Source organism: Ammospiza caudacuta, chromosome 15, assembly GCF_027887145.1.
Source record: "Ammospiza caudacuta isolate bAmmCau1 chromosome 15, bAmmCau1.pri, whole genome shotgun sequence".
NCBI lineage: Eukaryota > Metazoa > Chordata > Aves > Passeriformes > Passerellidae > Ammospiza > Ammospiza caudacuta.
The window spans coordinates 4,698,247-4,725,734 of NC_080607.1; the positions used below are offsets into that span (position 1 = coordinate 4,698,247).

The window sequence follows — 27,488 nt, forward strand, 5'->3', positions numbered from 1 at the left end:
TCCCCGCCCCCTCGCCCGCGCTGCGGCGGAAGCGGCCCCGCCCTTCCGGCGGTTTTGGCGCGCGCTCCGCCGCCATGGCCCGCCCGGGGGCCGCCGATCCCGGTGCCGCCGTGGAGCGGCTCTGCCGGGAGCTCAACCTGGACGTGGCGAGCGCGGCCGAGGCGCTGCGCGACTTCACGGCGCTGCGGGGCACCTACAGCCTGGAGGTGAGCGGGGCCGGGCGGGGCTGGGCGGGCGGGCAGGCGGGGACGGGCGCCGTCCCGCCCTGGCCGAGCCCGCGGGACGCGGCGCTGCCCCGGTGACAGCGGCGCCCGTGCCCGCAGGGCGAAGCGCTGCACTGGCTGGCCTGCGCGCTGTACGTCGCCTGCCGCCGGAGCCGCGTGCCCACCGTGGGGAGCAGCCCGATGGAGGGGAACGGCGTCTCCCTGACCCGCATCCTGCGCTCCGCGCGCCTCAGGTGAGCGCCCCGCCCGCGGGCCGGGCTCTGCCGGTGCCGAGCGCCGGGAGTGCCGTGCCCTGTCCCTGCCGTGCCCTGCCCCTGCCCCTGCCCTGCTCCGCACGCCTCAGGTGAGCGCCCTGCCCCTGCCCTGCCAGAGCCGCTAGCCCAGGTGCCGCTCCTTCGCTCCCAGCGCTGCCAGCCGCGGCGGGCTTAAAGCAGTAAATCCGCTGCTATTACAGATGTAAATTAGATGCAAACATTAATTTCCAACTTCAAGCCTTTAGGAAAGCACCTGTGTCGGAGCAGCAGCTGTTCTGCACACGCCAGTTGTTTCTCTCAGTAGTTAATTTTACCACAAACATCTCGGCGTGTGCCATCCCGGTATAAGGTGTGTCTGGCTCAGGATTCAGGCCAAATTCCGACGCAGTGCTGGTTTTTCTGGGAACACAGCACTGTTGGTCACAGAACTCACCTTCTGCACGGCCCCCGGCGCAGCTGCCCTGGGGACACAGGGCGGAATGTTGCTCTTGCTCGTTCCATTTAAAGACCCCACTTCACGCTGAGCTGCTGGAGGGGTTGGGAGTTATTTACATCCTCAGCTGACAGGTGTTTGTGCAGGTAACTTTGACAGGCATCTACTCTTGGCTTGTGTTGTTGCCTGTCCTGCCTCCACCTGCACTTTGCTGCCCACCCCTGCCCTGCTCTGTACAGCCATGCTGGCAGCCTCCACACCAGTTTAATGTTCCCGTGCCTTAAAGAGGGTGAAGGAGAAATCCCAGAGTGATAAAAGACAAAAAGCTGATAACATATGGTTTGGGAGTCTTATCAAAATAAATTGTAAATCCACATAGTAATTATGTCAGTCTTCAAAGGAGTGAGTATGTTGCATTTTGGCTTTTTAAAATTTTAGAATGGAAGTTAGTAAAAGCTCAAAACAGACTTTTCTTTTTTTCTTTTAAGTTTAATTCAGTTTTTTAGCAAAATGAAGAAGTGGATGGACATGTCAAACCTGCCCCAGGAATTCCGAGAGCGAGTTGAGAGGCTGGAGAGAAATTTTGAAGTGTCAACTGTGATTTTCAAAAAGTTTGAACCAATATTTTTTGATATATTTCAAAACCCTTTTGAAGAAAGTTCCAAACCACATCGAAGCAGGAAGCAGAGGTATTTTTTTAGATTTGATGTGACTTTTCCCTGGAAAGAGTTAGACTCAATATAAGTTTATGAAAATTAATTTCCAGAGTGATGGTGTCTCTTTGACTGTGAAATGCAGCCAGTGCAGAGCCACCCCTGAGCCCAGTGGGTGCCACTCAGGCCAGCTGGGCTCCCCATGCAGCTGCTGTTGCACAGGAGCTGTCCCACAGAGAGGGTGTCAGGGCGTGCTGGGGACAGGTACCATGAGGTGGGTTAGCTCCCAGGTACAGTGAGATCAACGCTTGAAACGTTTGGCAGAAATAGTGAAACAGCACAGGAGTGTTTTGTGTTGGCACAGTGCTGGCTGCGGGCTGGTGTCACACACAGCATGATCTCCCTGCTCAGGGCTGTCACATCCCTGTGGCCTCCACGCTGCCATGCTTGCCAGGTGAGTGGGAACACAAGTGGGAGGAAATTACAGCTGATCTGCTCGTTTTTATGACAAATTTGGGAACTGAAATGAAATTTCCTTTCGGGAAGGGAAAAGGAATCTTTCTATTTCAATGGGGACCAATAGAGGAGTCTTTGGTGCATGTCCCTGCCCTTGGTGTCATCTTCAACACACACATGGAATGTCTGCCTAACTGAAAGGATCTCATCCATGCTCCCTGCAAGAATATGTGGCTGTGACAGCTTTGTAGTGAGATTGTAACCCTGGGGATGAGGGAGCCAAGCTGTGGGTCTGCAAGGTGTTTTTGTCAGTTTATGTGGGTTCTGTGGATTTGAGGGGGGATAATTGTTGTGGTGCAATGCTCCAGTGTACTCCCACAGGCAGAGTGCAGGGGAGGTGCTTTGTTGGTGTTCCTTTCACAGAGCAGTTTTGGTTGGTGCCACTGTGGCTTTGGCTGCTCTGTGGGTTGAGTCATGTCCTCCTTGGTCTTCCAGCTCCATGGGCTTGGATAGTTCTGCTCCAAACAGGAGTCAGCAGCTGAGCTGTAGTACAAGCTATAATTGCCTGTTCTGAAGGGATGGCTGATGCTTTAGTAAAATATTTTGGAAAAACCATCACTGGAATATATGTAGCCTTTGTCACCTCCCCACGTGTGGCTGTAGGAGGGTTCTGTGGGAGGTGTGACACCAGCAGAATAGTGTGGCAGGGTCAGAGGCCAGAGGCAGCCTTTGGCTTGGGAACAAGGTTGGGAAGTCGTGGATGTGTGCAGGACACTCTGGAGCTAGGTCAGGCATTGTCTGTCAGGCAGTGAGAGCTGAACTCAGGACATGTAGCTTATATTGTGCCTTAATGTGAAATTAAGACAGCAGCTCCAGCTGCTCTTTTGAGCAGGGAAATGGAATGAAATTTGAACTGTAGAACAAGGTCTGGCTTCCTGGAACTGAAGAGTAACTTCTCCCCCTGTTGTTCTTGTTGACAGGCGGGTGCCATGCAGTGTCAAAGATCTCTTCAACTTCTGCTGGACTCTCTTTGTGTACACTAAGGGTAGGCTGCTTGCTTTGCATGGTTTGTTTACATTCCCAGCTGTCAACTTCTGTTTTGTTGCTTGACGTGATGTGCTGTCTCTTAAAGGTAATTTCCGTATGATTGGAGATGATTTAGTAAATTCCTATCATTTACTTCTGTGCTGCTTGGACCTGATTTTTGCCAATGCCCTTCTGTGTCCAAACAGAAGAGATTTGCTAAATCCATCATTTAAAGGTATGGTGGGGATAGATTATTTACAATCAACTGTGCTTTGTTCTCTTGGCTCATTTGAAGTGAAGTTGAAAGTTGGTTGTGTTTCCCCTCCTCCTGGTTCCCAGGCTTACCAGTGGAATCCCACACTCTGGAGATGAAAGGCTCTGAGGATCCTCCCTGCATCATTGGCACGCTCTGCGAGCTGCACGACGGGCTCCTGGTGGAGGCCAAGGGCATCAAGGAGCACTACTTCAAACCTTACATTGCGAAGCTGTTTGATAGGAAGGTACATCTTGTGACTTTCATCAGCACTTGCTGGTGCTCCATGGTGGTCTCGAGATCATTTAAGTCCTGCAGGTTCCACAGGGAACTTGTTAATGAGCAGAGGAACTCAGACTGGCTCAGGTTTTCTTTGTATTTTAGCAGGAGCAGAATTCCCTCACACTTTTAATGCTGTGTGCTGGAAGGTCTCCTCTGTTTCAGCTTTTTATGTCCGTAAAGAATCTTTCCATTTTTGGCAGTGTGAAACTGAATCATGAAGGATGGTGTTTTCTTCAGGCAAAGGAAAAGTGATCTCCTTGTGAAATAATTGTGTGGAATGTCTGTCAATGGGGTGTGTGTCCTGCTGCTTTTCTTGAAGTTGAGCAAAATGCTTTGAAAGGAGAGGTCGAGGTTGCAGATGTACAAATTGTCCTGGCTAGTTCTGATCCTGGAAATGTTTTCCAAGCTCTGTGGAAGCTTCTTTGTAGTTGCTCATCGAGCCAGTCCCTAAGCCAGCAGTGAGCAGATGTGGCATTGCAGGGCTGGCTCTGAGCAGTGACTTTGTCTGGAGCTTGGATCCAGCTGGGCTTTGTGCTCTGTCTTGGTAATGGCACTGTAGCCCTTTGGTCCAGGCCAAAAACAAAGTCCGGTTATGCACCTAAATCTTGGGTTTTTTTACTAAAACCATCATGCTCGCACACCTGAAACAATTTTGATTTTATTATCTAAGATACTTCTGCTTTTTATTCTTAGATCTTAAAAGGAGATTGTTTGTTGGATCTTTGCAACTTTACAGAAAATAGGTAAGTTACAGCTTTTGTTCTCAATCATAGGGCTTGGTTCATGTCTAAAGCACAGGCCTTTGTGTACTGAATCTCAGTTTTACTGTTCCATTGTGCTTCCATATCTAATGGGTTTTGAGTATTTGACCACCAAAGCTGCTCTCTGGCTGAAACACTTTCTGGATCAGATGTGTGGCCAATGTCAGGAGTTCAAGCTGCAGGGATTTTTTCTTGGTACCAGGTTTTTTGGTGCTTGCTCTGATTTTCTGGCAACCATAATCTTTGAATAATGTAATGCAAACTAAAACCTTGGCTCTGAAGGTTACAGATGTGCTTCTATACACATATTATTTCCAAGTAGGGAAATCTCTAAATTTATTTCTCTATCTCTAATTGAGTGTATAAATCCGTGGATATGGCAGATGGACTCTAAGGGAAGCAATTGCAAAACCACAAAAAAGAGGTGAACAATTTCAATGGGAGCGAGGTGTCGTTGTTTCAGAAACTCTGAATTAGCTTCTGAAAGCTACTTTAAATGCAAACTATAAAAAATCCTTGTCAATTTTTTTGCCTTTTGCAAAAATACCTATTAATTTGTTTCTGCCTTTTGTTTGTGAGCTTTTAACTTGTTGGTTTGCTTTGGGAATTTTGAGCTAAGACTCAGTTGTTTTAACAATGTAGATAACACCTCAATTTAGATATAAACTCGTTTCTTTGATCATTGAAAATTGAATTTCTCCTAGTATTTCTACTTTAAGATTAATAGTCTTCCTTCAGTAACACTGTCATATGGAATGATACAAAGGTCCCTTTTCTTTTGCAAGTAGTCTGACATCTCAAAGACTCTTGTAAGCATCTCTGGGTTTTTTTTTTTTTTGTCCAGCTTTCCACAGACCTTTACATTTTCCTAAAAGACATGGGACAGCTGAACCTGTGATGCAGTGAGGTTTCCTGTGTGATCACAGGTTGCTTGTGCCATGAATACATTGTTATATTCCATTATTATACATGCTGGAACTGCATTCCTGGCCCAACTGCAGGCAGGATTGCTGGTGCAAACCATTTCTGTTTTTCATCCAGAAGTTCCATTCTGCTTCCCAAGTATATGTTTAAAGCCTTGCAACCTTGGTGGGATTAAACATTCCTTTTTTCCAGCTGGGTTTGGTGGAATAAAGAAAATGAAGGATTTGTTTGGTATCACATGTCAGTGATGATTTTAGAAATAAAACCCAGTCAGGAAACTCCTCACTTTCCCCTCCTCTGCACCATTAGGAGAATTATGGGCTACAGAGTGGCAAACCCAGAAGTGCAGCATTGGGTGCAGTACTCCCTGGGGAGAACAGTTGAATCTGTTGGGTGCACAGATTTAACCTCTGAGCAGCTGAGCACTTCCAGATTGGTTGATTCACAACTGGCGTGAAAGCCAAGTTGGTTTTTCCCTCTTCTTATGATATCCAAATTCTGGTGGAAGGGTGATTCCTGCAGTGATCCTGGAGAGCTTTGGGGTCCAAGGGCAGGCAGGGATGACCAGGGCAGGCTGCTCAGGGAGGTGGGAGCAGCACTGCTGCCCAGAGCATGAAACTCTGACCCTGTGTTGGTTTGGGGCAGCACCTGAGCTCCTGGGGCACCTTCTTTGTTTTTCAGCAGCTAAACCTTTGCTCTCAAACCTGGGCTTCTCTTTCAGCAAAGCACTGAATAAAGAGTATGAAGAATATGTTCTGACCGTGGGTGACTTTGATGAGAGAGTTTTCCTGGGAGCTGATGCTGAAGAAGAAATTGGCACTCGAAAATTCCCTGCAGATGTGCCAGGAGAGAAAACGGCAGCACGAGCTCACATGGAGTGTCATCTGCAGCAGCATTTTGAAAAGGTGATTCATTTAACATGGCAAGCTCACTTGAAGATCTCCTTCCAGTTTTCTCACCCTTATGCACTCTTTGAATCATTGAGGTGACTTAAAATTTCTTCCTCCTGAGAGAGGAAGATGAACACAGGCTTCAGTGCTGTCTTGCTATAAGGAGAAAAGGTGGTATCTTTTTTCCTGTGGAATTTTTAAAATAACTATTCCTTAAACAGAATGAGTGCACTTTCATGTGTATAGTTTGGTTTTGTCCAAGAAAAATCAGTAAGTAATTAATACTCAAATACATATTTGAGTATTAGTTTTGATCGAGCTTCATTTATACCCCATAATCCTACCACAAAACCTTGACACCCACTGTTTCATTTCTTAGGAAAGGAAAAGTCAACTTTTCTATGGAAAATAGGATTCACACATAAGCCTTAACAAAGTCTCTCTTCATTACAAAAAGTAGCCTATAAACAGAGTTAATGTTTCACTGTGTTTAAAAATGTATCTAATGAAGCTGACATGCAGGAAAACAGTTGCTTGATGACTTTTTAATCTTGGATAAGGGGGAAAAATAGTATTGGCTGTGTGAAAGAGCCATATACTGTTGGATTTACATGTCAATTAAAAAAATAAGAATTTTTATTCTGTGATACTTGTGCAAGTGCAAATGAATCATAGGTCTTGGCTTTTTCTCCCAAATATAAGTGTATTCTATAACCAAGCACATTAAAGATGGGAGTTTGGAAAGGGTTTTTTAATTCTAAGCTTCAGTTTCTGTAGTACAATAATATTACTGTTTATGCATAACAGCTGCAGGCTTCACCTTTTCTCACTATTTGCCTTGTGTCTTCAGAATGTTGTCAGTTCAGATAATTAAACCAAAAACTTTATTGTGTCACTTCCAGACAGCAGGATCCAAATAGATAAGTACAGGCCACAGAGCTCCATCTGCTCAGTGCCACTTCATCCTTTGGATGGAGGATGTGGGGAGGCCAATTTCCCAGGGAATGTTCTCCTGGAACCTCTCCTGGGCAGCTCTGCCACCCACTCCTTGTGTCACCAGCTAATGCAGCTGGCAGCTGAGAATGGAAGCATGTGCTTCCTCTTCTTTGCCCTGCATTTTTCTCTTCCTTGCCCTGTATTTTCAGTGTTCAAATAAGTCTAAAAAGTTACAGGTTTTAAGATTTTAGGTCTTGTTTTACTGTGTTTTAGTTGTAAAATCCCTTTGAGTCAATTTTTGTCTGCTCAAAGATTTGTTATATTTTCTATTTATGGAGATTATATTATAGATATATTTTCTATTTATGGAGATTTTTAGTCACTTCTGAGCTCTCAGGTGAAGCCTTCACGTGGTTCTACTAGTGGTGTAATTTTAATCTTTGAAGGAATTTTGCAGGAGATGCTCATTTGGAAGGTAATTGAAACAGTGTTGTTGTCTGATTTCTGTTTTTTATTTTTCTCTGTCTGACAGAAAAGGTCATTTGCACCTTCAACCCCACTGACTGGCAGGAGATACCTGCGAGAAAAGGAAACTGCCTTCACTCCTGTGGCCTCAGCCACACAGAGCGTGAGCCGTCTGCAGAGCATGGTGGCTGGGTTGAAAAATGCGCCAAGTGAACAACTTATAGCTATTTTTGAGTGAGTATGTCCACTTTAGCTGCTTTCATGGACACAGAAACTCATCTTTTGGCTTTTTTTTTCCCTTTGGGGCAGAATATTTTGGTCTGTGTTTCTGTATTATTTCTTGTTGAAGGATTTTCTGTTTTCTCGATGATCTCTCCTGGAGAAGGATGGCTGGACACACACACCCCCCATCTGACTTGTCACCACCATTGTGTTAATGGAGCTTCAGCTTTTGCTGATCTTGATTTATCTGTCTGCCTGAAAGCCAAATGCTTTTTTTATTTGTTTACATTTAAAACAAGTACTTATCAATTAAAAGATGTGGTGACCATGTTGGCAGAGATTTTGGAGAAGGGCTTGTTCAGCTGAACAAGCTGCAGTCTTTGCCCTCAGCTGGGAAGATAAAACTAAGAGCACATACAAGCTGCCCATTTCTCCTTGACACTGCTGCAGGGTGTGTTGGTGTTACCCCATGGCACAAGGATGAGCCTCTCATGACCCTGGTCACTGTCAGTGCTGACCTGGAGTAGCAGCAGCCACGTTTCCCACTCAGGATGTTCTGGTGCTTGTTCCCTAAGCACACTTCAGATCACTGCCTTCCTCCCTGAGCACAGCTCATAAAAAGCAGTCATTGAATAGTAAATACCTGTGAAGTTACTGGGTGTTTGCCTAATATCTTTCCAAGTTAAGGTCCTGCTGTGTTACAGTGTAAGGTCTCCAGATGTATTTTTACAAATCAGAATGATATTTAGTATTAGCACTTAATATTTGAAGTCCGAAAGCAATGTTCTATTTAAAGTAACCATCATAAACAGGTGAAAAATATTACTTTCTGTTCTCATCTTTGGAGTTACGTACATTCGAAAGTTTTGCTAGCACTAGTTCCTAAAAGTTTACAGCTGTGCTCTGTGGGATACATTTGTTTAGAATGTTTCTTTGATTGTTTTTATAAGGACTGGTACTATTTATACTCTACAATTAAGACATTAATGTGTCTGTAATCTCTAATAAAACATGTGGTTGTTCCAAATAATAAACCAGACTGTCAAGAAAGAGGTAAATATTAAAAAGGGAACAAGAATTGAATAAGCCTTTGGCAAGAGCTGTGATGAGTACTTTGCTCATCCTGGATGTGAGTTCAGCAAGCACTCAGGTCTATGTACTGTGTCCCTGGAAGAAATGGAGAAACTATAGTTTGGACTGTGTCATGTTCTATGCTTTTCAGTATTTTCTTTTTCAAATTAAAATTCCATGGAAAAGCTTTGAAGTTAATTAGAAGGCTTTGTTCAAAGAGAAACTTTAGCTGATTTTAGTTCTAACTTTTCAGAGTAATTCAGTGTCTTAATATGACACAAGCCTCGGGCCACTGTCCTCTAAAACAGAGTTGCTGGAAAATTCAGAAGCATTCAGAATGAGCATCTCCAGCTAGAGATATTATGGCCCTTTTTATGGCAGTGACAATGTGGAGTTCATCAGTTCCCCCAGTCTTGGCAGGGAATGGGAAGATGCTGCTGCCTCTTCCCTCTGAGCTTTCCTGTGCTGCCTCAAGCTGAGCCTGGCCAGTGAGGTGTCGTGGGTGCCTTTGGATGGATGGTTGGTTGGTTGGTTGGTTGATTGGTTGGATGGATGTTTGCTTGGCTGTTGCAGTATCCTCCTCACTCCTGGCAGGTTCCTCTTCCTCCTCCCTGCTGCTGTGGTTCTTGCTTTCTCCTGTGTTTGTTCAAGGTCTGCAGATCCTCCCTGGCCCTGTTAGGAAGAGAGGACATGATGCTTGTGTATGTTTTATGTTTTCCTCTGTCTGTGTGATACAGGTTCTTGCTGATGAGGAATGCTTGGTGTAATTGGCTTATCTTTTTATTTTGATTTTATGGTTGTTGTTTCTTGATGTTTATGTTTTTAAACTGGTTATTAAATGATATAAACAAGGCTTTCTTTGCCTTTGGCTTCAGGTCTTGTGCCCGCAGCCCCTTGGAAAGCATCATGAGCAGAGTGAAGGAAATTGGTGAGACCTTCTGCTGCTGCTACACTCAGTCAACAGATGAGCAGCCAGGATCTCACATAGGTATGGACTGAAAATACTAAACCAGGGCAAACAGAATGCATACCTGTACTGTTTTCTGTATTTAATGCAGTGGGGCTGGTTTTATCCCAGGATACACCCAAGCAGAAAACTGCTGCTGTCAAACAGTACACTGTAAAGAATAAAAATTTATGGCAGAGTAAACCCAAGACTGCAGTTCAAACTAGGATAACCAAGAAATCATGGAAAAGTAACTCTTAGCAAGTGTAAACTTGCAGTCTTGTTAGCTTTATAATTTCAAGGAAACTGAAAGCAAATAGGAAAATAATTATTGCAAAATTACATCACAAGAGATATTACAATAAATAATCCTTTAAAATATTTATGGAATTTCATGCTGTGTCTGGGACTAGTGGATTTCTGAATGTTTTTTTTTGTTGTTTGCAAAGTATATATATACTCATGTGAACTATTGTTTTGGATGAGAACAGGTGCTGGTCAGTTTAGTCTTAACCCTGTTTGTGCCAGTGGCATTTAACTTAATCTCTGTTGATTTTAAATTTCAGATTTTGCTGTAAACAGATTAAAACTGGCAGAGATCTTGTATTATAAAATCTTGGAGACTGTAATGGTGCAAGAAACACGGAGACTGCATGGGAAGGATCTGACTGTAAGTAAAGAACCAGTGAAAGATGAGAACACTTTTTGTAGCTATTTCTTGGGAGTTTATCTTCAGGCAGTTTCAGAACAAAGCACTGTAAAGCACTCTGTGTATGTTCTTAATACTAAAAAGGGGAAATACATGGGGAGCTGCCAAAATGTATTTTTCTTCTACAGTTTAAACCAGTATAACTATCATAACTAAACATTTGAATTTCTGTTGCCTTCTAGAATTACAACTTTATGGACTGATAACTTTTATTATCTTCTTTACCCAATGAGCAGTACCAATGCTTCATGTTAGACAGCACTACATTTGCTCTGCTTTATGATGCACAGCAATGGGGCCAGCTCATTTGTCCACAGCATGCAAAATGTGATCATTTTGGTGTTGTTACTCTACTTCTGTTCTTCTCAACGTCCCTGTAAAGAGGAGGTTGTAGATTGTAGTAGGAGTCCTTGTAAAATCTATGTATTGTATAAGTGGCCTTGCCCCAATCCTAGTTGTTCTAAATGGGCTGCAGCTGTGATGTCCTTAATTGGGCAGCAGCTGTGGCTCATGAAGGCAACTGGGATAAGAGGGGGTGGGTTGGCCAGAGGGAGCCTTGGAGGAGCCCTGATAAAGCAGCAGGAACAGCACTGCTGTGAAGAACTGCTCATGAGAAAACCACCCAGAAGGTATAGGACTCTAGAAATAATATAGCAGCAATATGATTACAATAGTAGATGGGAGAAGAGGACAGCTTCTTTCCAGCAATAAGCTGTGTAGTGTCAGTGCCACAGAATCCCAACCTGTGTTTCCCAGTTGTGAGGGCAGTGGCCCGTGGTGTGCTCTCTGCAGGCTCTCCTGGAGCAGGATGTCTTTCACCGCTCCCTCCTGGCGTGCTGCCTGGAGATCGTGCTCTTCGCCTACAGCTCCCCTCGCACCTTCCCCTGGATCATTGAGGTGCTGGACATCAGGCCATTCTACTTCTATAAGGTAAATAAGCACTGGCCTAGGACAGGATTGGTATTAAAAATGGCTTGTTACTGGATTAAGAGTCACAGAGTTCTCCCTAGGGAGTCAGGTGAGGCAAGGACTGATATTAAGCGTGCATCAGGATGTGACTATAAGACACAAAATAACACAACGTGGACACACTGGTCTTTCAAGGTAAAAAGGGACTTTTTAATTTCTGACTCCAACGTTTATAGATTTCCAAAAGTGACAGCAGATCGGAGGGTGACAGTGCCACCTCTCCAATGACACTGGACAAACCAACAGTCCATCAAATTTCTTCTCCTCCATAAAGGAATGCAAAACAATGAATTATTTACATAAAGGGTGTGAGAAAGTTTGTTACAAGAATGTAAACATCAGAAGGCTTAGATAATCTTAAAAAATCAGGGCAACATCAAGCCTATTCTAAATGCTGGCTGTCCTGAAATGTATTACTTGGAAGGTATAATGCTAGAGCTGAAGCTGAAATATAAAGAACAAAACCCATTTTGTAAATTGTACTGATCTTTAACATACTGCCCTTCTACTAGACTAAAGCCTTCAAGCATATATTTTTTTGATCTTTATTGACTACAGTGTAGTTCTAAAATAGCAGATACAGATCTGAAATATTGGCTTTGGCTGCTACTACTTATCACAGGCTTGCTTTGCTAAGTTTGGGATCTTTTCCTTTATGTGACAAAACATAGAATATCTTTTCCAGTGTTTTCTCTGGTTTTGCTCTTCATTTAACCACATTTTCCCCACTTCCAATGTAACTTGATTTTTGACTACTTCAATCCTTTTATCACCTATCCATATACCTCCAGCTTTTGCTGGATGCCTAGCAGCTTACTGGGGTTAGTTCTGAATAAATCAAATAGTTCTCTTTAGATGACAGCAACCAAAAAATGGAAGCCTTAGAGAAAGCTGGTTCATTATCTGGCCTTCCTTTTTCCTTTACTGCTCAACTGTGCTGTAACAAATCTGTCAATATTGCTGTGGCTGTTGGTAGCCTCCATCAAAACTGGTGCACATCCAACTTCATGGAACAGATTTATGTTTGATTTGAATTTTCTCAGCTATTAGTGTATATTCTTGCAGCACTCTTATTTGGACAAAAATTGCCATTCTAGGGGTCTCACACAGGAGAGACTTGTGACATTTGTAACTTTGTTCTCTAGGAGTAGCTTCTGTAGCAGGAATAAACAAAACTGGTCTTCCATGGAATTTTTGTGGCATTTCCATCCTTGGAGCTTTAACAAAACAGGCTGAATGCTGCTCTGATGGAATAACACAGGGTGGATCTTGTGTTGGAGTATGATACTGCAGTCAGCTCTGTTCAACCCCCATTTGTCCTTGTTAAGGGTTCTGAGTGCTCCTTAAATGAAACTTTAAGCAGTGGTTTTCAGCTCCTCATGTTATGGGCTGCTTGTTGGCAAGAGCTGAAATGCTGGGGCTGTCACATCCCCAGCTGTACCTGATCACCTGTCCCAGGTCAGTGCTGCATGTGCCCAGTGCCTTCACTTGTGCACAGTTAGCAGTGGTGAGAGAGGCCCTAAAAACCCCAGAGTGGATTGTTCTGCATTGTGGCATATCTGCTGTCCTCTTCCAGCTCCAGGTTGCTTTGGGAAAGGGGGTTAAATGAAGAGGGTTGGGAAAGATGAAGATGTGAGGTGGAGGCTGGAGCACTCTTGTGTTGATATTTTGAACAGGAGCCTGAAATAAATAACAGGTAGATGGTGTTAAACATGAGCAGTGTGACATTGCTGTGTGTGTGTCATTGCCATCAGGTTATTGAAGTGCTGATTCGGTCTGAGGAAGGACTGTCCAGAGACATGGTGAAGCACCTCAATAGCATTGAGGAACAGATTCTGGAGAGTCTGGCCTGGACTCGGAACTCAGCACTCTGGAGTGCACTCGAGGCCTCAGAAAACAAAGTCCCAACCTGTGAAGAAGTATGTGATCTCATTCCTGTTACTAGGAAATTCATGTTCTTTTTGTCACTTTTTTAATTTGGAAAACTGTTCAAATGAGATTGTTACTGCAGAAAATCTTCTATTAATAGATTGTCACAAAGAAGGGAAATTAATTTATCTTAGCCTGACATTTCTTACTTCCCAGGTGATATTTCCCAGTAATTTTGAGGCTAGCAATGGAGGAAGTGGGTTTGGGCACTTGCCCATGATGCCATTATCTCCCATAATTCATCCTCGAGTGAAAGAGGTTCGGACAGATCTTGGTGGGAGTTTAAGACGAGGTAAGTTTAAAGCTTCTGATATTATTTGAATGTGTGAATTTGGGGAGAGGGTTACAATTCTTTGTAATTGGAAAAAGCATCCTTGAATCTGAATTGAGAGTTCAGAATTGTGAAGTTTATTTGAGCAAGAGAAGGTCTAGAAGCACCCAGTCAAACCAGTGCTGTGACTCACTGGCTGCAGACAGTGCTCAGACAGTGCTTCCCTTCTGGACTGGAGATTTTGCTGCTGGCTTGATGCTAGGATGACCTTACTCTGAGATGGATTGTCATCAATCACTTACTGTCCATTGATGTTCAGATTTTTCCAGGATTGGTTTTTTTGTTGGTTTTTTGTTTGTTTGGTTTGGTTTTTGGGGGTTTTTTTTGTTTTTGTTTTTTTTGCTTTCTGTTAGTTTACAGTCAGTGAGTTTGACTGGATTTTAGCTGACTTTTTTTTTTAAATATAGTGGCAGAGCTACACTTAACTCCCGCTTCCTACAGAACTGTTTTTGTGCTGGGTGGAGGACAGTGCTTTGCCTGCAGTGTTCTGTCCTCTGAAGCTGCTCTTTGCAGATTCCTGGATCTCACACAGAACTGTCTCCTGACACTGAAGGGTGCAGAAGCAGTGCCAGCACTGCTGTTTCCTTTGCATGCTTCTCTAGTTAGGAATCGCAGCTTTTGTTGTATCCCAGACACTGGTCCTTATGTTCTTGCACGTGCTCTGTGAACTGGTGGGTTGTGTAATGTTGTCTCCTTCAGTGTTTGTGTGGCAGCAAACGAGGCAGTTTGGTGATTTTTTAAAATACTCCTTGGGAAGGAGATGTATGAGCAGTTTCTGTGTTAGGGTTCGCTGATGGAAGAGGAACCGCATTGGAGATGGTGAATTACATCTGTCTCTCAATCCCTGCAGTCTCCAATCAATCTTACCTAGCCAGTTATCCAGATAATTTCTGACTCATGGGAAATAAGAAATTCTTGTCGCTGTGATTGTCACAGACTGCAGCAGAAATGCAAAAGGCCTGTGAGCAGAAGCCTGGTACATCAGTGCTGTGTACTTCAGGTTTATTACTGGAGCAGATGTTTGAAAGCAACAGGAAAGCCGAGAGGAACTGGGGTTATGTGAGAGTGGAGTCACCTGCCTGGGAGCAGTTTAGAGAGAGTTTGAAAGCCAGAACAAAGGGAAGGCAGCATGTCCAAGGAGTGTGGTCAGGGTTTCTTGTAGAGGAATGTGTTCACAGGAGTAACACTTGCAAAAATTCCCTAATTGCTAGGCTGACTGGAGTAAGTACCTCTGATCCTGTGTGTTCCTCAGTCTCTGTGGATCAGAGTGACTGCTCAGCTTCCATGTGATATCTGACAGCAGAACTGCACTGTCTGGGGTGACTGCAACACTGAAAAAAGTCAGACTACAGATCTTGTTCTTATCACCTCAGAACAGTGAATTCTGAGAGCAGGCCTGAGGTATAAGTGATCTCTGCTGGTGTAGTTGGAAGGTATCCTTTCACCTTCTTTGCAGAAGTATTTCCATTAAGCTGCTATTGTTAAGGTTTTGTTGGGTTTATTTTTTCTTCCTTGACATGCCAGACGTGCAGCCATTGTCTCCAATCTCCGTTCACGAGCGCTACAGTTCTCCTACAGCTGGGAGTGCTAAGAGAAGGCTCTTTGGAGATGACAGCCCCAAAGAAACGCAGATGGAAAAAATCTTAACGAAAGGAACGAAGCTGACAATTGCTCCAGCATCAAGCGTCGGTGCTGAAAACATGTCAGCATCTCCTGCCCAGACAGTGCTGACCATGACAACCACTACAGGACCAGGAAAAGCAGGACAGAAGGTCACTATCCCACTGCATGGTAGGAATTCTTGCTGCTTTTCTTCTCTACTAGGATATTTTCTTTAGTCTTAAGTTATGCTTAGACCAACCATGCATCTTGAAAGTGTGTTGTTTTTTCTTTTTAAAAAAACAGTTGTTTTGTCAACACAACTATCCTGGTTTGAAGGACAGGTGTCTATGAAGGAAGGAAACCTCCCCTGGAATGGAGAATATGATCCCCTTCCCTCTGAATTCTTATAACTTTGAAATGACAGGGCTTTCAGGCAAAGATACCAGAAGAGGAATAGCAGTTCCTTGCTAGCGTGTGTGTGTATAAGAAGGCAAACCAACCCCAAGGCGGCAGCACCGACGAGCAGACGCAGAGCCCCAGGGCCGGCCTTGTCCCGGCTGCAGGCCCCTTCCCCTGCGGTGCAGTTCCGGGCACAGCCAGCAGGGGCGCTGGTGGCTCCCGGCCGGGCAGGGTGGGGCAATGATTCCCCCGGGGCTGCAGGGGGCGCTGTGGCGCGAGCTCGGCCGCCTCTCTGCGCACGGCAATGGCGGCCGGGCTGGCGGAAGGGATGCACAAGGGGCTGCCTTTGGAACCCTCAGGGACGGCCGGGCCCGCTGCACCTCCGGCTGGGGAAATGGACTGCAGCAGGAACCTTGGCAGCAGCTGGAACAGCAGAGGCGAGCAGATCCTGTTGTAATAAATGAGATGTAGCAGAAACTGCAGAGCTGTGGCCCCTGCCGGGTGCCCCGGCAGGCAGGGCTATGGCACTACAGGGTAGTGAAAACTCAGAAAAGCAGCAAAAGAAGGGCAGGGGCGGGCAGGGGTGGGCAGGGGTCTCCTCTGCAGCAGCAGCATCACACTGCCAGGGAAATGCATCCTCCGGGACGGGGCTGAACTCAGGGTCCTGGTGTTTTCCCCTGAGGCACCCGAGCAATGGCAGGGTCCTTTCCAACGAGACAGGGTGCCAGTGATGTCCCCGTTCGGTGGCTGCTCTGATGAGCAAACGCTCACTCGTGGCACAGAAGCAGGACAGGGCTGGGCTGCAGCAGTGAACTCCCCACAAACAGCAGCTGGAGCATCCTGCTCTGAACCCAACGACGAGAGAGGGCAAGGAGCCGAGCCAGCCTCTCACCACCCAGCCAAAATTTGAGGTATCTTTTATCTTCCAAAGAGAAAACCTACCAGGTAAAGACAGTAGCCAGCCGAACCCTTCCCATCCTTACCCTGAGCTAAGGCAACTTCTTTTATCTCTCTACCAGTGGTTTTTGTCTCTTAGAAATGTATGGGAGAAAATTGCCTGAGAAAAAGAAAACAAAAGGAGCAATCCTAAGCTCCAACTGCTACTAAAAAGGTTAAGTTTATATTGACATCACATCCTTGGAGACATCTGATCCCTGGCAAACACACTGAGGATTTCTCCTCTTGCCTAAGAGATCATGTTTGTGCTCTTTCCAGTTTTACCTCACACATTAATTGGTATTTCAGTTCTCAGCTCCATTAATGATTTACTGCAATTTGTCTTAATTTGTCTGTTAAAATCTCCAAAGGCTCTGGAACTTCTAGATAAGAGTTACATGCTAACATTAGAAAAATACTGTGAGACTTCTGTTTTGTGGAATTTTGGTGATACTTGAATATTTCTGAAAATGATACATGAGCAATGAGTTTATAGCCATTCTTAATTTAAAAATTGGGTCTATAGTTAAAGATTAAAATAAAAATTCTGCACTAATCATGTTTAAGGAGATTTTCAGCAAGATAATTTGATTACTGAGGAAACTAATGAGGACTGTATAGGATATGCTGCCAGTTTTGCAGAATAAGAATTAAAAAAATAGAATGCCCACCTTCCACCAATAGACTGGAAAACCAAGTACAGAAATTGTGATTGCTTGTAAACTTTGTACTTTAGGATAACCTTTAGAAAAGATCATTTACATTCAGATTCTCCTTTTAAACCTTACCAGAAATGTAATTTTTACTATTTCTAAAGACTCTGTGGGACAGACTGTAGTACAGAGGATGAAATGTCGTCAGTATCAAATGTTCATAAATGAGTTTGATTTGCTGTTTGACTTTGCAGCATGAAGAGAGCGGCCAGTTTATTTCTAGGTATGTGTATCCTCTCCAGGTATTTCAAATGACATGGGTGGAATCACCTTGATCCCCATTTTGATTAATTTAGGCCAGCCATGTAAAGTGGATGCTCAGGCTCCCTGCCACCCTCCTGGGACCCAAGGAGCAGATGTGGCGCTGCCCGTGGCCGGCAAGCCGAAGAGAACGGGCTCCTTGGCACTGTTCTACAGGAAGGTGAGTGCCCTTCCTCCTCCTTGGCACTGTTCTTCAGGAAGGTGAGTGCCCTTCCTCCTCCTTGGCACTGTTCTTCAGGAAGGTGAGTGCCCTTCCTCAGAAGGGGGCTGTGCTTGTGCTCCTGTGTAGGAGTTGCAGGGGGTCGCACGGTCGGGACGGATGGAGATGAGATCTCTCTGAAGCCAAGTCCCATAACTTGTAGTTTATTACAAAGGGCGTGGGTGAAGGGCCCTGCTGGGAGCTACCAGCCGCAGCTCGGAGCAGGGCCGAGAGAAGAGAGGCTTAAAGTGTAAGAGAGTTAAAGACAAAGGTTTAAGAGCAGAGAGCATGTAGAGAGGAGGGGGTGAAGGAGTGCAGAGGGAAGACAAAGAGACAAAGAAAGAAAAGGGTGCGAAGAAGATAAGGGAGAAGAGAGATAAGAGAGCGTGAAAAGAGAGCGAAGTTCTCATTACAATACAATAAATCATCTTCAGTGCTGAATATTCAGATTCTCATTAATTAATCTACTACAGCATGCATATCTTATAACATTTCTACACAACCTATAAGTATCACTACATTACCATACTATGTTTACATGTTAAACCTTAAATCTTATTCTTTGGGCCCCATCTGCCAAGCTGCAAGGCTTGCTCTGACTCTTAGGCCTGCCTGCTTGCAGAGAGAATTGTTTCTTCCAGGGGGGATTACATTCAACTGGTCACAACTAAGGTATCTCAAAGGTTGCTTTCATTTCAATCTCGCTTATAGTTTCTATACTCTCAAAATCTTTTGCCAGGCAGTCATATTTAAAAGGCTTTCTTGTTTCATCCTCCCCAACACTCCTGGCCATGCTGGAGCCTGCCTCCCTGTGCACCTCCCAGTACCTTCAGTCCTCATGTGCCTTGAGCTTGGCACATGCAGTCCTTGTATACCTTGAAGAAGAAGGTTAAAAGATGTTGAGTGTTGCAGAGAGTCCAGTTTTCTCCTTCCTACTGATGGGATTTTTTTTTCTTTTTAATTAGAAGCTTCTGTTAATAAATATCAAAGGCATACTTGACTTCAGATTTTACTTCTCTTGGCTATTTTGATTGCCCCCACATTTGCAAGGGTTAGACAGAGCTGACATGAGAGGGTTTTCCTGTGTGTCACTCATTCAAAGCTGCACTGCTGTGGATCCAGCATTGGAGATGCTCCTTTGCCATGTTTACATCTGCCCAGCAGTGCTGATCTTGCTGGGCTGGGGGCTCAGGAAGCAGTGATGAATAACATAGTAGCTTAAGGTTTCTAAAAAGAATGAGTTTGAAGTAATGCAGGATTTAAAGGTTAAGTTAAGATCTGGGTGTCCTTCAGAGTAACTTCAGATGACTTACTTAGAGTTGCTTTCATTTTCAGTGTGCATTTTGTGAAGGGTCTTTGGAGAAAGCAGGATAACTTGGGCTAGATGACTACAAAGACTATATCCCTAAATTAGTCTCTCTCTAAAATACTAGAAGATTTTCCTTTGCTGTTATTTTCTTACTAGGTAAGTTTTATTTTCTGAGATTTTCCCCTTTGAGGGTATCTGTATAGATACAGTAGATCTTGAGAAGTTCTACCATGAACATTCTTTAAGGTGCAGCGTAATAAAAAAATAATTTCTGAAAACACTTGTAAGCCACTTCCTTTGTCTGAACTATTGGTTCTTTAATTTTGTCAGTGACAGGCAGTTTCTCTGAGAAAGGATTAAGGATTGATCAGTCACCTGCCAGTTGGGAATGCTGCATTTTGGAAGTTTTACTCTCAGCTGGGAAGAACTTCAGGTGTAGCTGTGTCTTTGACTAACCATGTCATAGACAACATAATTCCTCTTACTTATGAAGAAGAACTAAAACCTTGACTTATATTTGTAGTTAAATTTTGACTTTCCATTTACAGTGATCATTGTACTCAGAATGATAATTTTCCCCTACTTTCCTTTCTTGCTCCTGTTCAGTAGAGCAAGTGAAAGTGACACCACCCCTTCCTGCTTTCCAGCTTAAGGAAAGTGCCTAATTAGTTAGTGAGGGATATGGTATAGAAGCTGTAGGCATAATGTTTTTAGGAGGATTTTCTGCAAGTGTTAGAGGTTCAACAGTTGGAGAGTGGACAGCTTAGCCTTTGAATCCCAAAATTCCAGAATGATTTTGGTTGGAAAGTACCTAAAAGATCAAATCATTCCACCCCCTGCCATGGGCAGGGACACTTTCTGCTAGACCACACCCCATCCAGTCTGGCCTTGAACACTCCAGGAGAGGGCAGGAGCAGCTTCTCTGGGCACCCTGTGCCAGGGCTTCACCCCCTCCCAGGGAAGGGTTCCCTCCCAGTGTCCCATCTGAGCCTGCCCTCCGGCTGTGGGAGCCACTGGCACTCCAGGCCCTTGTTCCAAGTCCCTCTCCACTCTCCCAGAGCCCCCTCAGGCAGCAGAAAAGGCTCTGAGGCCTCTCTGGAACCTTTTCTCCTCCAGGCTGAACAACTCCCACCCTCCCAGATCTTTCATGGGAGCAGTGTTCCTTCCCTCTAATCATCTTCGTGGCCCTTGTAGAATATCTCTGCTTGGATGTCTCTTATTTCTGCAGGCCAGGATAGGCTTGTTTGGCTTCACTCTTTGCTGTGTGTCTTTTCCTCCCAGGTGTATCATCTGGCAAGCGTGCGCCTGCGTGACCTGTGCCTGAAGCTGGATGTGTCCAACGACCTGCGCAGGAAGATATGGACGTGTTTTGAGTTCACCTTGGTTCATTGTGCTGATCTTATGAAGGACAGGCATTTGGACCAGCTCCTCCTCTGTGCTTTTTATATCATGGCAAAGGTAACATGTAGTTTTAAGAAATTCATGTAATTTTATGTTCAATTTTATGTTCAAAATGTCAGGTGTGTTCAGCATTTACAGTGTGACTGATTTGTGTCGTATTACTGGAGGGAAGGGGAAGGTCCTTCCAAGAAGTGGATGAAGTCTCAGTATGGTTTTTTTTTTTCCTTGTTTTGCATATCTTAGCTCACTGGCTCATTGATGGAAATTCTTGACAGAGTTTTTCTTCTCTTCTTGGGTGCATTCACAGTAGCACTGGTTCACACAGACAAAGCACTGTGTGGTCTTATTGCCCTGTATTTGTTTTCTGTCGCATTTGTCATCTTGACAATCTGTTGATCTAAACTAAAAATTCTATTGCAATTACAGAATTAGGCAGGTGCAGAAATTTGCAGGAGCAAATTTATGTGAGGTGGTTTTTATTCCCAAAAATCCTTTTAGCTTTTGATGATTCAGGCTGAGGAATTGAGGTGGTTGCCTGTTGTATTTCATTTCTTGTTTCATTTGCCAGCTTTAATTTAAGGTGGTGTTAAATTGGATTGTGAAACTGGACTATTGGTTTGACTCAAACTTGAGCTGATGGTTACAGTGTCCATCAAGCCTAATTCAGACACAAAATTCAGGAGGCTGGATTATCTTTTCTTGAGGGCAACTGAAGAGTAGCAGTGTGTGGTGGGAAACTGATGATTAAATTGTGGCTGCCTGTGCTCTTAACTGCAGCATGGGTTAGGCTCACCTGATGTCAACACTGGTAGCAAAGCCATTTAATAGTGCTCTGTATTTTATCATGTAATTCGTCCGTTGTTTCGGGGTTTTTTATAATCCAAGCTTTTGAATGCTGTCTCCTGTGCAGAGACCTGACAGCTTAGCCAGAGACATTGATGCATTGTCTCCTGGCTCCTACTACAAAAACTGTTGCTTGTCTGCTCTTAAAATTACAGATGTAGGGCTGAAAAACAGAGTGCTTTAAGAAATGAGCTATTTTGAAGTAAAAAAGCTAAGTGAAATTGCATGTGTGTACCTGCCTAATGTCTTGTTCAGGATTTCCCCACTTTCTGTTTAGAAAAGTTAGGGATCCAGTTTCAAAATTCACAAAACACATTTTTGACTTAATAATATTTCCTTTCTTTAATTTTAACTGTCACTGGAAGAAAAGTCTGGAAAGGAGTAATTCCTAAGCATCATAACTAACAAAAAGCTTTAGTAGCTAAGAAACAAGGAATTCCTGAACAAGAAAAATCTTTGTTGTTTCATGCTGTCATCACTAGAGATAAATTTTTAAACTGTGTATCCATAATAATACTCCTCAAAAAGCTGAATTCTGGACCTAGGCAGTGCAGCCTTCACACTTTGCACTTGGTCTTCAACAGCCTTTTCTTTTCCAGGTAACCAAAGAGGAAAGAACTTTTCAGGACATAATGAAAAGTTACAGAAATCAGCCCCAGGCAAACAGCCATGTAAGTCCTTAACACTGGCTTTACTTTTTGTAAAGCTCAGAAGTGGCTTTTGAAGTCTTTGTGCTCATAAGAGAAGTGAAATCCTCTGCAGTGTTATACTTGCTCCTGTTCAGTTGGATTTCATCTAGTCTCCTGACCTGCTTGCTTTCCTTGACAAGAGTGTTTTTCCTTGCTATCTTGTAGGTTTATAGGAGTGTCTTGTTGAGAAATACTTCTGATGATGTTCCATTGGACAACAATGCAAACCCAGATATGGAGATGACAGAAGGTGAGTACAGCAAAGGAATTTGCTCTTTTCAATAACATGCTTGGGGCTTTTAAAGAACTGAACAGTCAAGTAATAAGTGGAACAAGTTTTACAGTTTTAAGTGTATTAAAGAAAAATAAATGTATTGTTGAAAAAGAAACCATCTTGTAAGTAGCTCTCCTGTGTATTAGGTATGGAAAATAACCCTTCCTAGTTGGAAAGAATATTTAATTTCATCTACCTAAATTTGGTTGCTCAGGGTGGAAGTGTTTTCTTAGTATGTCAATGATACTGTGGTTATTGGATGGCAACATTGATAACAAAGAAGAATGAAGATAAACAGTACCTGGAATATTATGGTGGGTTTTTTTAATATCATCTATTCTGAAGACTGAAGTAGAAAGAACTTGTTTCAGAAAATAAAAATGCTAACTCTCCAGGACTGCCATTTTCTTATATTCAGGTTTCTTTTAAATAAGTAATGGTTTCTTTGCTCTGGGTTAGAGAAGAAAAGGGATCAGAGTGGTATTTGAGAAAAGGATGGAACTGTGCCATGCCTGTTGTGAGTGGCATGTCAGGAAAGTGAGAGATCAGCCCATGTATGAACCCATGAGCAGATCTGTATGTCATGTATGAGCCCATGAGCAGGACACACATAGAATTTAGTTTGTTCTTTGTGGCAAATTCCCTCTGGGTGGGATTCATCTGCCTTAATGAATATTAGAGCCATTTTTAAAGGCCTGTTGAGGATTCTGTCAGGGTCATGGAAGGTGCTGATCTCCTCTAAATTCTGACACCTCCACAGTTACTGGATGACTTGGAATATCTGAAGTGACACTGGGCTCTGGTATTTTGTCAGACATATATATGTGGTTACAAAGTTCTTTAATGGCTTCTCCTACCAGACTTTCTTCAGTTTATGGACTCATGTCTCCTTTACACAGTATTAACTCCAGGTCTTTTGATGCCAGTTCACAGGAGCTGTGCTTGTGTTGTGAGAGGAGGAAGGCAGATGGACAAAGGAGTCACTTATGGGTGTCAGCTGGAGCTTTGGATGTTTGTCTCAGTGCACTGATTGCCAGAGACTTTGTGTGCTGCTCTGTTTTACTTGGCAGACAGCAGAATGCAGGACACATAGAACGTTGTGTAGCACTTCAGCTTAATTAGGGGAGAGCAGACATCAACAGAAATACACTTGCTGTGTGGCTACAGCTTTTCCCACTTAACAGAACACGCCTGAACAAATGGTGTCATGACTGCCTTGGTGCAGATCTGAGTTGAGCACCAAGTTTTTCTCTGCTAGCTGATCACAACAGACTTTCAGAGAAGCCAAAAGCTGGGAGCTGTCAGACTGCTTAAAACTTAGTTTTAAGACCAAGTAATGGCTTCGTACCACTCCCCACACTCCCCAGAATAAACGTGGAAGAGGGGGTCAATTGTACTACAGTTTCTTGCTACAGCTGTTTCCAAGTTTGGAATAAAGGTTGATACTGGCCTTTTTAGACATAACCCACAAGCCTGCTCACAGCAAATGGTAGCTCCTCCTGATGTTCATAACCACCTGCAGCACACCCTGCTCCTGGCTCAAGCACATTTCTTGAATTCCTGTCATTGACTGGTCAATTTATGGACAAGTTCTTGCCAGCTGGACATTGTAAGTTCAACTCTGAAGGGCCTGGTTTGCCAATGCTGTAGTTTTGAAATCTGAAGCTCTCTTATTGTTAGACTCATCTGTGAAAGCTGGCAGCTCCTTGGGACGGTCCACAGCAGAGAATTTGAGTGAATCAGAAACAGAGGAGAGAGGAGATCTTATTAAATTTTACAACGCAGTCTACGTAGGAAGAGTAAAGTCATTTGCACTGAAGTACGATATCACAAACCAGGATCATGTGGTAAGTCAAGTATTTTGGAATTAATACTCAAAGTCATTTTTTCTGGCAGTTAAATGTATGTCAGTAACTTTATCTTGTCACCTGATGTGGGTCAAGTCAGATAATTGGAGGTAACCGTATGAGCACTTGCTTTAACAGCCTTTCAAGAGGACAAATGTAGATGCTGCTCAGTTTGCAAACCCATTTCCAACTTCTTTACATCAGTGCAATACCGACTTCTCAAACGCCTGTAGACTGTCTGTGTAAGGCATCTGGAATATTAATTCTGTTGCTTGGTCATTACTTGATCTGTTGTTTCACTGTCATGAGATAAAATACTCTAAAGAAGAGCTGGGTGTGTATGAATGTTCTCTAGTGTGGGGTTCCTGCTGTCAGTGTGTTTGGCCGAGCAGCCGTGTCCCCCTGTGCAGGTGGAGGCGCCGCCGCTGTCGCCGTTCCCCAGCCTGCGGCCGCAGGCGGTGTCCCCGCGGCGAATCTCGCAGCAGCACTCGGTGTTCGTGTCCCCGCACAAGAACGGCGCCTGCCTCACGCCCCGCTCTGCCCTGCTCTACAGGTTCAATGGCAGCCCCTCCAAGGTACACACTAAAACAAGGCTCAAAGTGGTTGAGAAAGGGTTAATTGTCTTTAATTAGGATGGGGTCTAGTGCAGTTTTGATGTGTTATAATGAGCAGCCTCTCACTTTGCACTAAAGTTAGAATTCTCTATGTAGACTCCACCACTCAGATGTGCAGGATAACCTGTTGTTCACAAGTTTGAAATGGAGTCAGAGTAACTCATTATTTTTGTCTTGATCGCAGAGTTTGAAGGACATCAACAATATGATAAAGCAAGGTGAACATAGGAGTAAGAAGCGAGCAATAACAATTGACAGTGACACTGAATCCCCCTCGAAGCGACTCTGCCAGGAAAATGATGATGTTCTACTGAAACGTCTGCAGGATGTTGTCAGTGAGAGAGCAAACCACTAAAAAGCTTCTGCTGTCTGTGGATCTCCAAGTTACAGAGCTGGATACAGCTATTGTGCTATTTATTTCTTGCTTTTGTATATAGACAACTGTCAAGTTCCTTCAACACTGAACTTTCACCTGACTTCCACAGGACACAAAAAGTAAGAGTTATGTAGGAAATGCCAGTGATCTTAATGCCCAAAGATCACACTGTGCTATAACTTACTCTGAGCTGTTTTAGCAAAAGAGTGTTCTGTGAAACCCATATTGGATGTTCTCAAGCCCCATTTGGAGCATCATGAATTCTGAGTGTAACTCAGCTTGGAATACCAGTTTTATTATTAGAATAAGAGTGATAAAGAAATTAGTGAAATCAGTGAAGTTTCCTCAAGCTTTTGGCATTTAGAAGAAGAAACTTACAAAGTGCCTTATTTGAAAAGAATACAGAATTTTATGTATTTTACTGTGGAGTAACTGGAGGGAAAAGAAATTAATTATTTAGCCTCAGGAAGAGCTGAGTAGTTTTGAACTGTCAGAACTTATGTTAAAGTGTAGGTTGTGACATGTATCTGACAGCTTTTGCGGTAACAAAAGCAATAATCTAAAAATACAAATAGTGGTGACTTAGGTTGGACTCTGGTAAAGTTCACAGTTCTGTGAGCCTGAATTCCCTTTCTCTTGAGCCAGTGGTGCTCCACTTTGGAAGCCACAGAGCAGCCTGCCCTAGATGTTCATACAGATGGCAGCTCACCCATGAGAAAATACAGTTACAGCTGAAATCAGCAGCTGGGGCTTGGCCACGTTAAAGCTGTTCAAATGTACACATTCTTATAACAATTTGAATGTCTTGTTTTTTCCTGAAGACCTTTAGCCTCTTGTGTAGTATCTACACTGAATGTAAGCCCATCACATAACCAGGTGTGTATGTGTGAGGTTTTATAGCTGTTGAAGGCTTGGGTTCACTGGAAAAGTAGAAGTTCCAGCATCCAGTTCTTGTGACTGAGTTTTTAATGCTGAAGATCTGGTAGGGTCTTTTTTACCAAAATGGAGAAAAGTCAGGGTTTACTCATTACTGTAAATCAGTAGTTTGATCTTATAATTGTATTTAAGGTTAGAGCCATAGAGAAACTTCTCAGCACTGTAATTTTCAGTTTCTGTGTAACTGAACTGAAAAAAAAAGAACAACTACACAGGACTTATTTGAGGGGCTCTGTTTCCTTCATTGGCTGGGTGGGTTAGTATGTGAGATCCACAGGTCATGAAGAGAACACTACCATGATTTTGAGCAGCCTCCGCAATGATGAAGGAGAAATTCATTTCTAAGTGTAGGTGTGCAGGAACACTACTCAGCAAGGAGTAGGAAGTTTACAAACTTGGTTTTGAGTCATTAACTACTTGAACATTTGATATTTTTTTAAACTTTTTTACTTTCAAAAAAAGGTGCTTGCTTATGGAGAGCTGCAGTATGAGGAAATGGCTGTGCAGTGGAATAGGTTTCACGTAGATATTTAATTTTATTCAAGTTTTAATATTTGCCTTCATATTTTCAGATAAAAAGTGGAGGATTGCAGCCTTTCTGCAATAGGATAGGAAATTTATGGTTAGGCATGACAGCATCAGTCTTTGCATGGTATTGTATGATAAGAGTTTACAACCATTGACATGGTTTTAATTCGATATCATGTGCACATCTCCTGGTGTCTCTGCTCCCCACACTGTCACTGCCTTCTCTGACAGCAGACAACTGATGGAGCCAAAATCCTTAATAACTGTTATGTATAGTGCTTCTTCAGTAGGAAAATGAATGTACTACAACTGGATGCAGTTCAGAATTCTTCACCTTTTTAGGTGATGTAAAAACTATTTTGGGCTTGTTGAACAGCTAAAACAATAGCTTACATGAAATTTTTGTAACGGTTTCAAAGTGCCTTCACATGTAAATCTGTATTTTATAATAAACAACTAAAAAGCATTTTAACCTGTATTGCTGCATTTCCTGTTGTTTTGCTGTGCCAGTTCATTAAGCAATGCCTTCTTATCTGCATTTTCTGTAATATCGAAGACCTTCATTATTTTTGTGCTCCCTCAGATTTCTTTGGGATTTTTTTTGTGTTTGAATTCATGACATTTCATGTGTTTTTCTGAAGTTTCCTCCAGACATTTCTTTACTGTTTGTTTTTCAGTCAGGTGTGGATTTTGGGAGAAGGTGAGTAATATATTGCATGAAGTCACCAAAAAACACTAGAAGGGAGAGAACCCTGCAGTGACAGGTGATGTGTCCACAGAGGCAGGGGTGACTCCAGCAGAGCTGAGCTGTGAGCTCCTAGTTCATC

The 27,488-nt window shown here is 43.5% G+C and overlaps 1 protein-coding gene across 2 annotated transcripts; it reads left to right on the forward strand.

The window, feature by feature from the left end:
- The first annotated feature begins 74 nt into the window (after positions 1–74).
- Positions 75–27,081, forward strand: RBL1 (RB transcriptional corepressor like 1). 2 transcript variants are annotated; one of them, XM_058814524.1, is made up of 22 exons: positions 75–206; positions 324–457; positions 1,400–1,600; positions 3,001–3,065; positions 3,153–3,281; positions 3,386–3,546; positions 4,275–4,324; positions 5,988–6,171; positions 7,625–7,791; positions 9,726–9,838; positions 10,363–10,466; positions 11,298–11,435; positions 13,229–13,393; positions 13,560–13,695; positions 15,259–15,525; positions 17,627–17,805; positions 20,435–20,611; positions 21,997–22,068; positions 22,252–22,336; positions 24,041–24,207; positions 24,618–24,782; positions 25,006–27,081. In XM_058814524.1, exons 1-22 carry the CDS (start codon positions 75–77, stop codon positions 25,174–25,176), a joined length of 3,162 nt encoding a protein of 1,053 aa, XP_058670507.1. In that variant the 3' UTR covers positions 25,177–27,081. The 2 variants fall into 2 exon arrangements, with proteins under 2 accessions (XP_058670507.1, XP_058670506.1); XM_058814523.1 differs by having other exon boundaries at positions 17,681–17,805.
- Positions 27,082–27,488: the final 407 nt, after the last annotated feature.

Coding starts and splice junctions, on each gene's coding strand:
- RBL1 (XM_058814524.1), top strand. CDS start 75: ATGGCCCGCCCGGGGGCCGCCGATCCCGGTGCCGCCGTGGAGCGGCTC. Junction 4,325..5,987: donor TGCAACTTTACAGAAAATAG/GTAAGTTACAGC, acceptor CTTCTCTTTCAG/CAAAGCACTGAATAAAGAGT. Junction 6,172..7,624: donor TGCAGCAGCATTTTGAAAAG/GTGATTCATTTA, acceptor TCTGTCTGACAG/AAAAGGTCATTTGCACCTTC.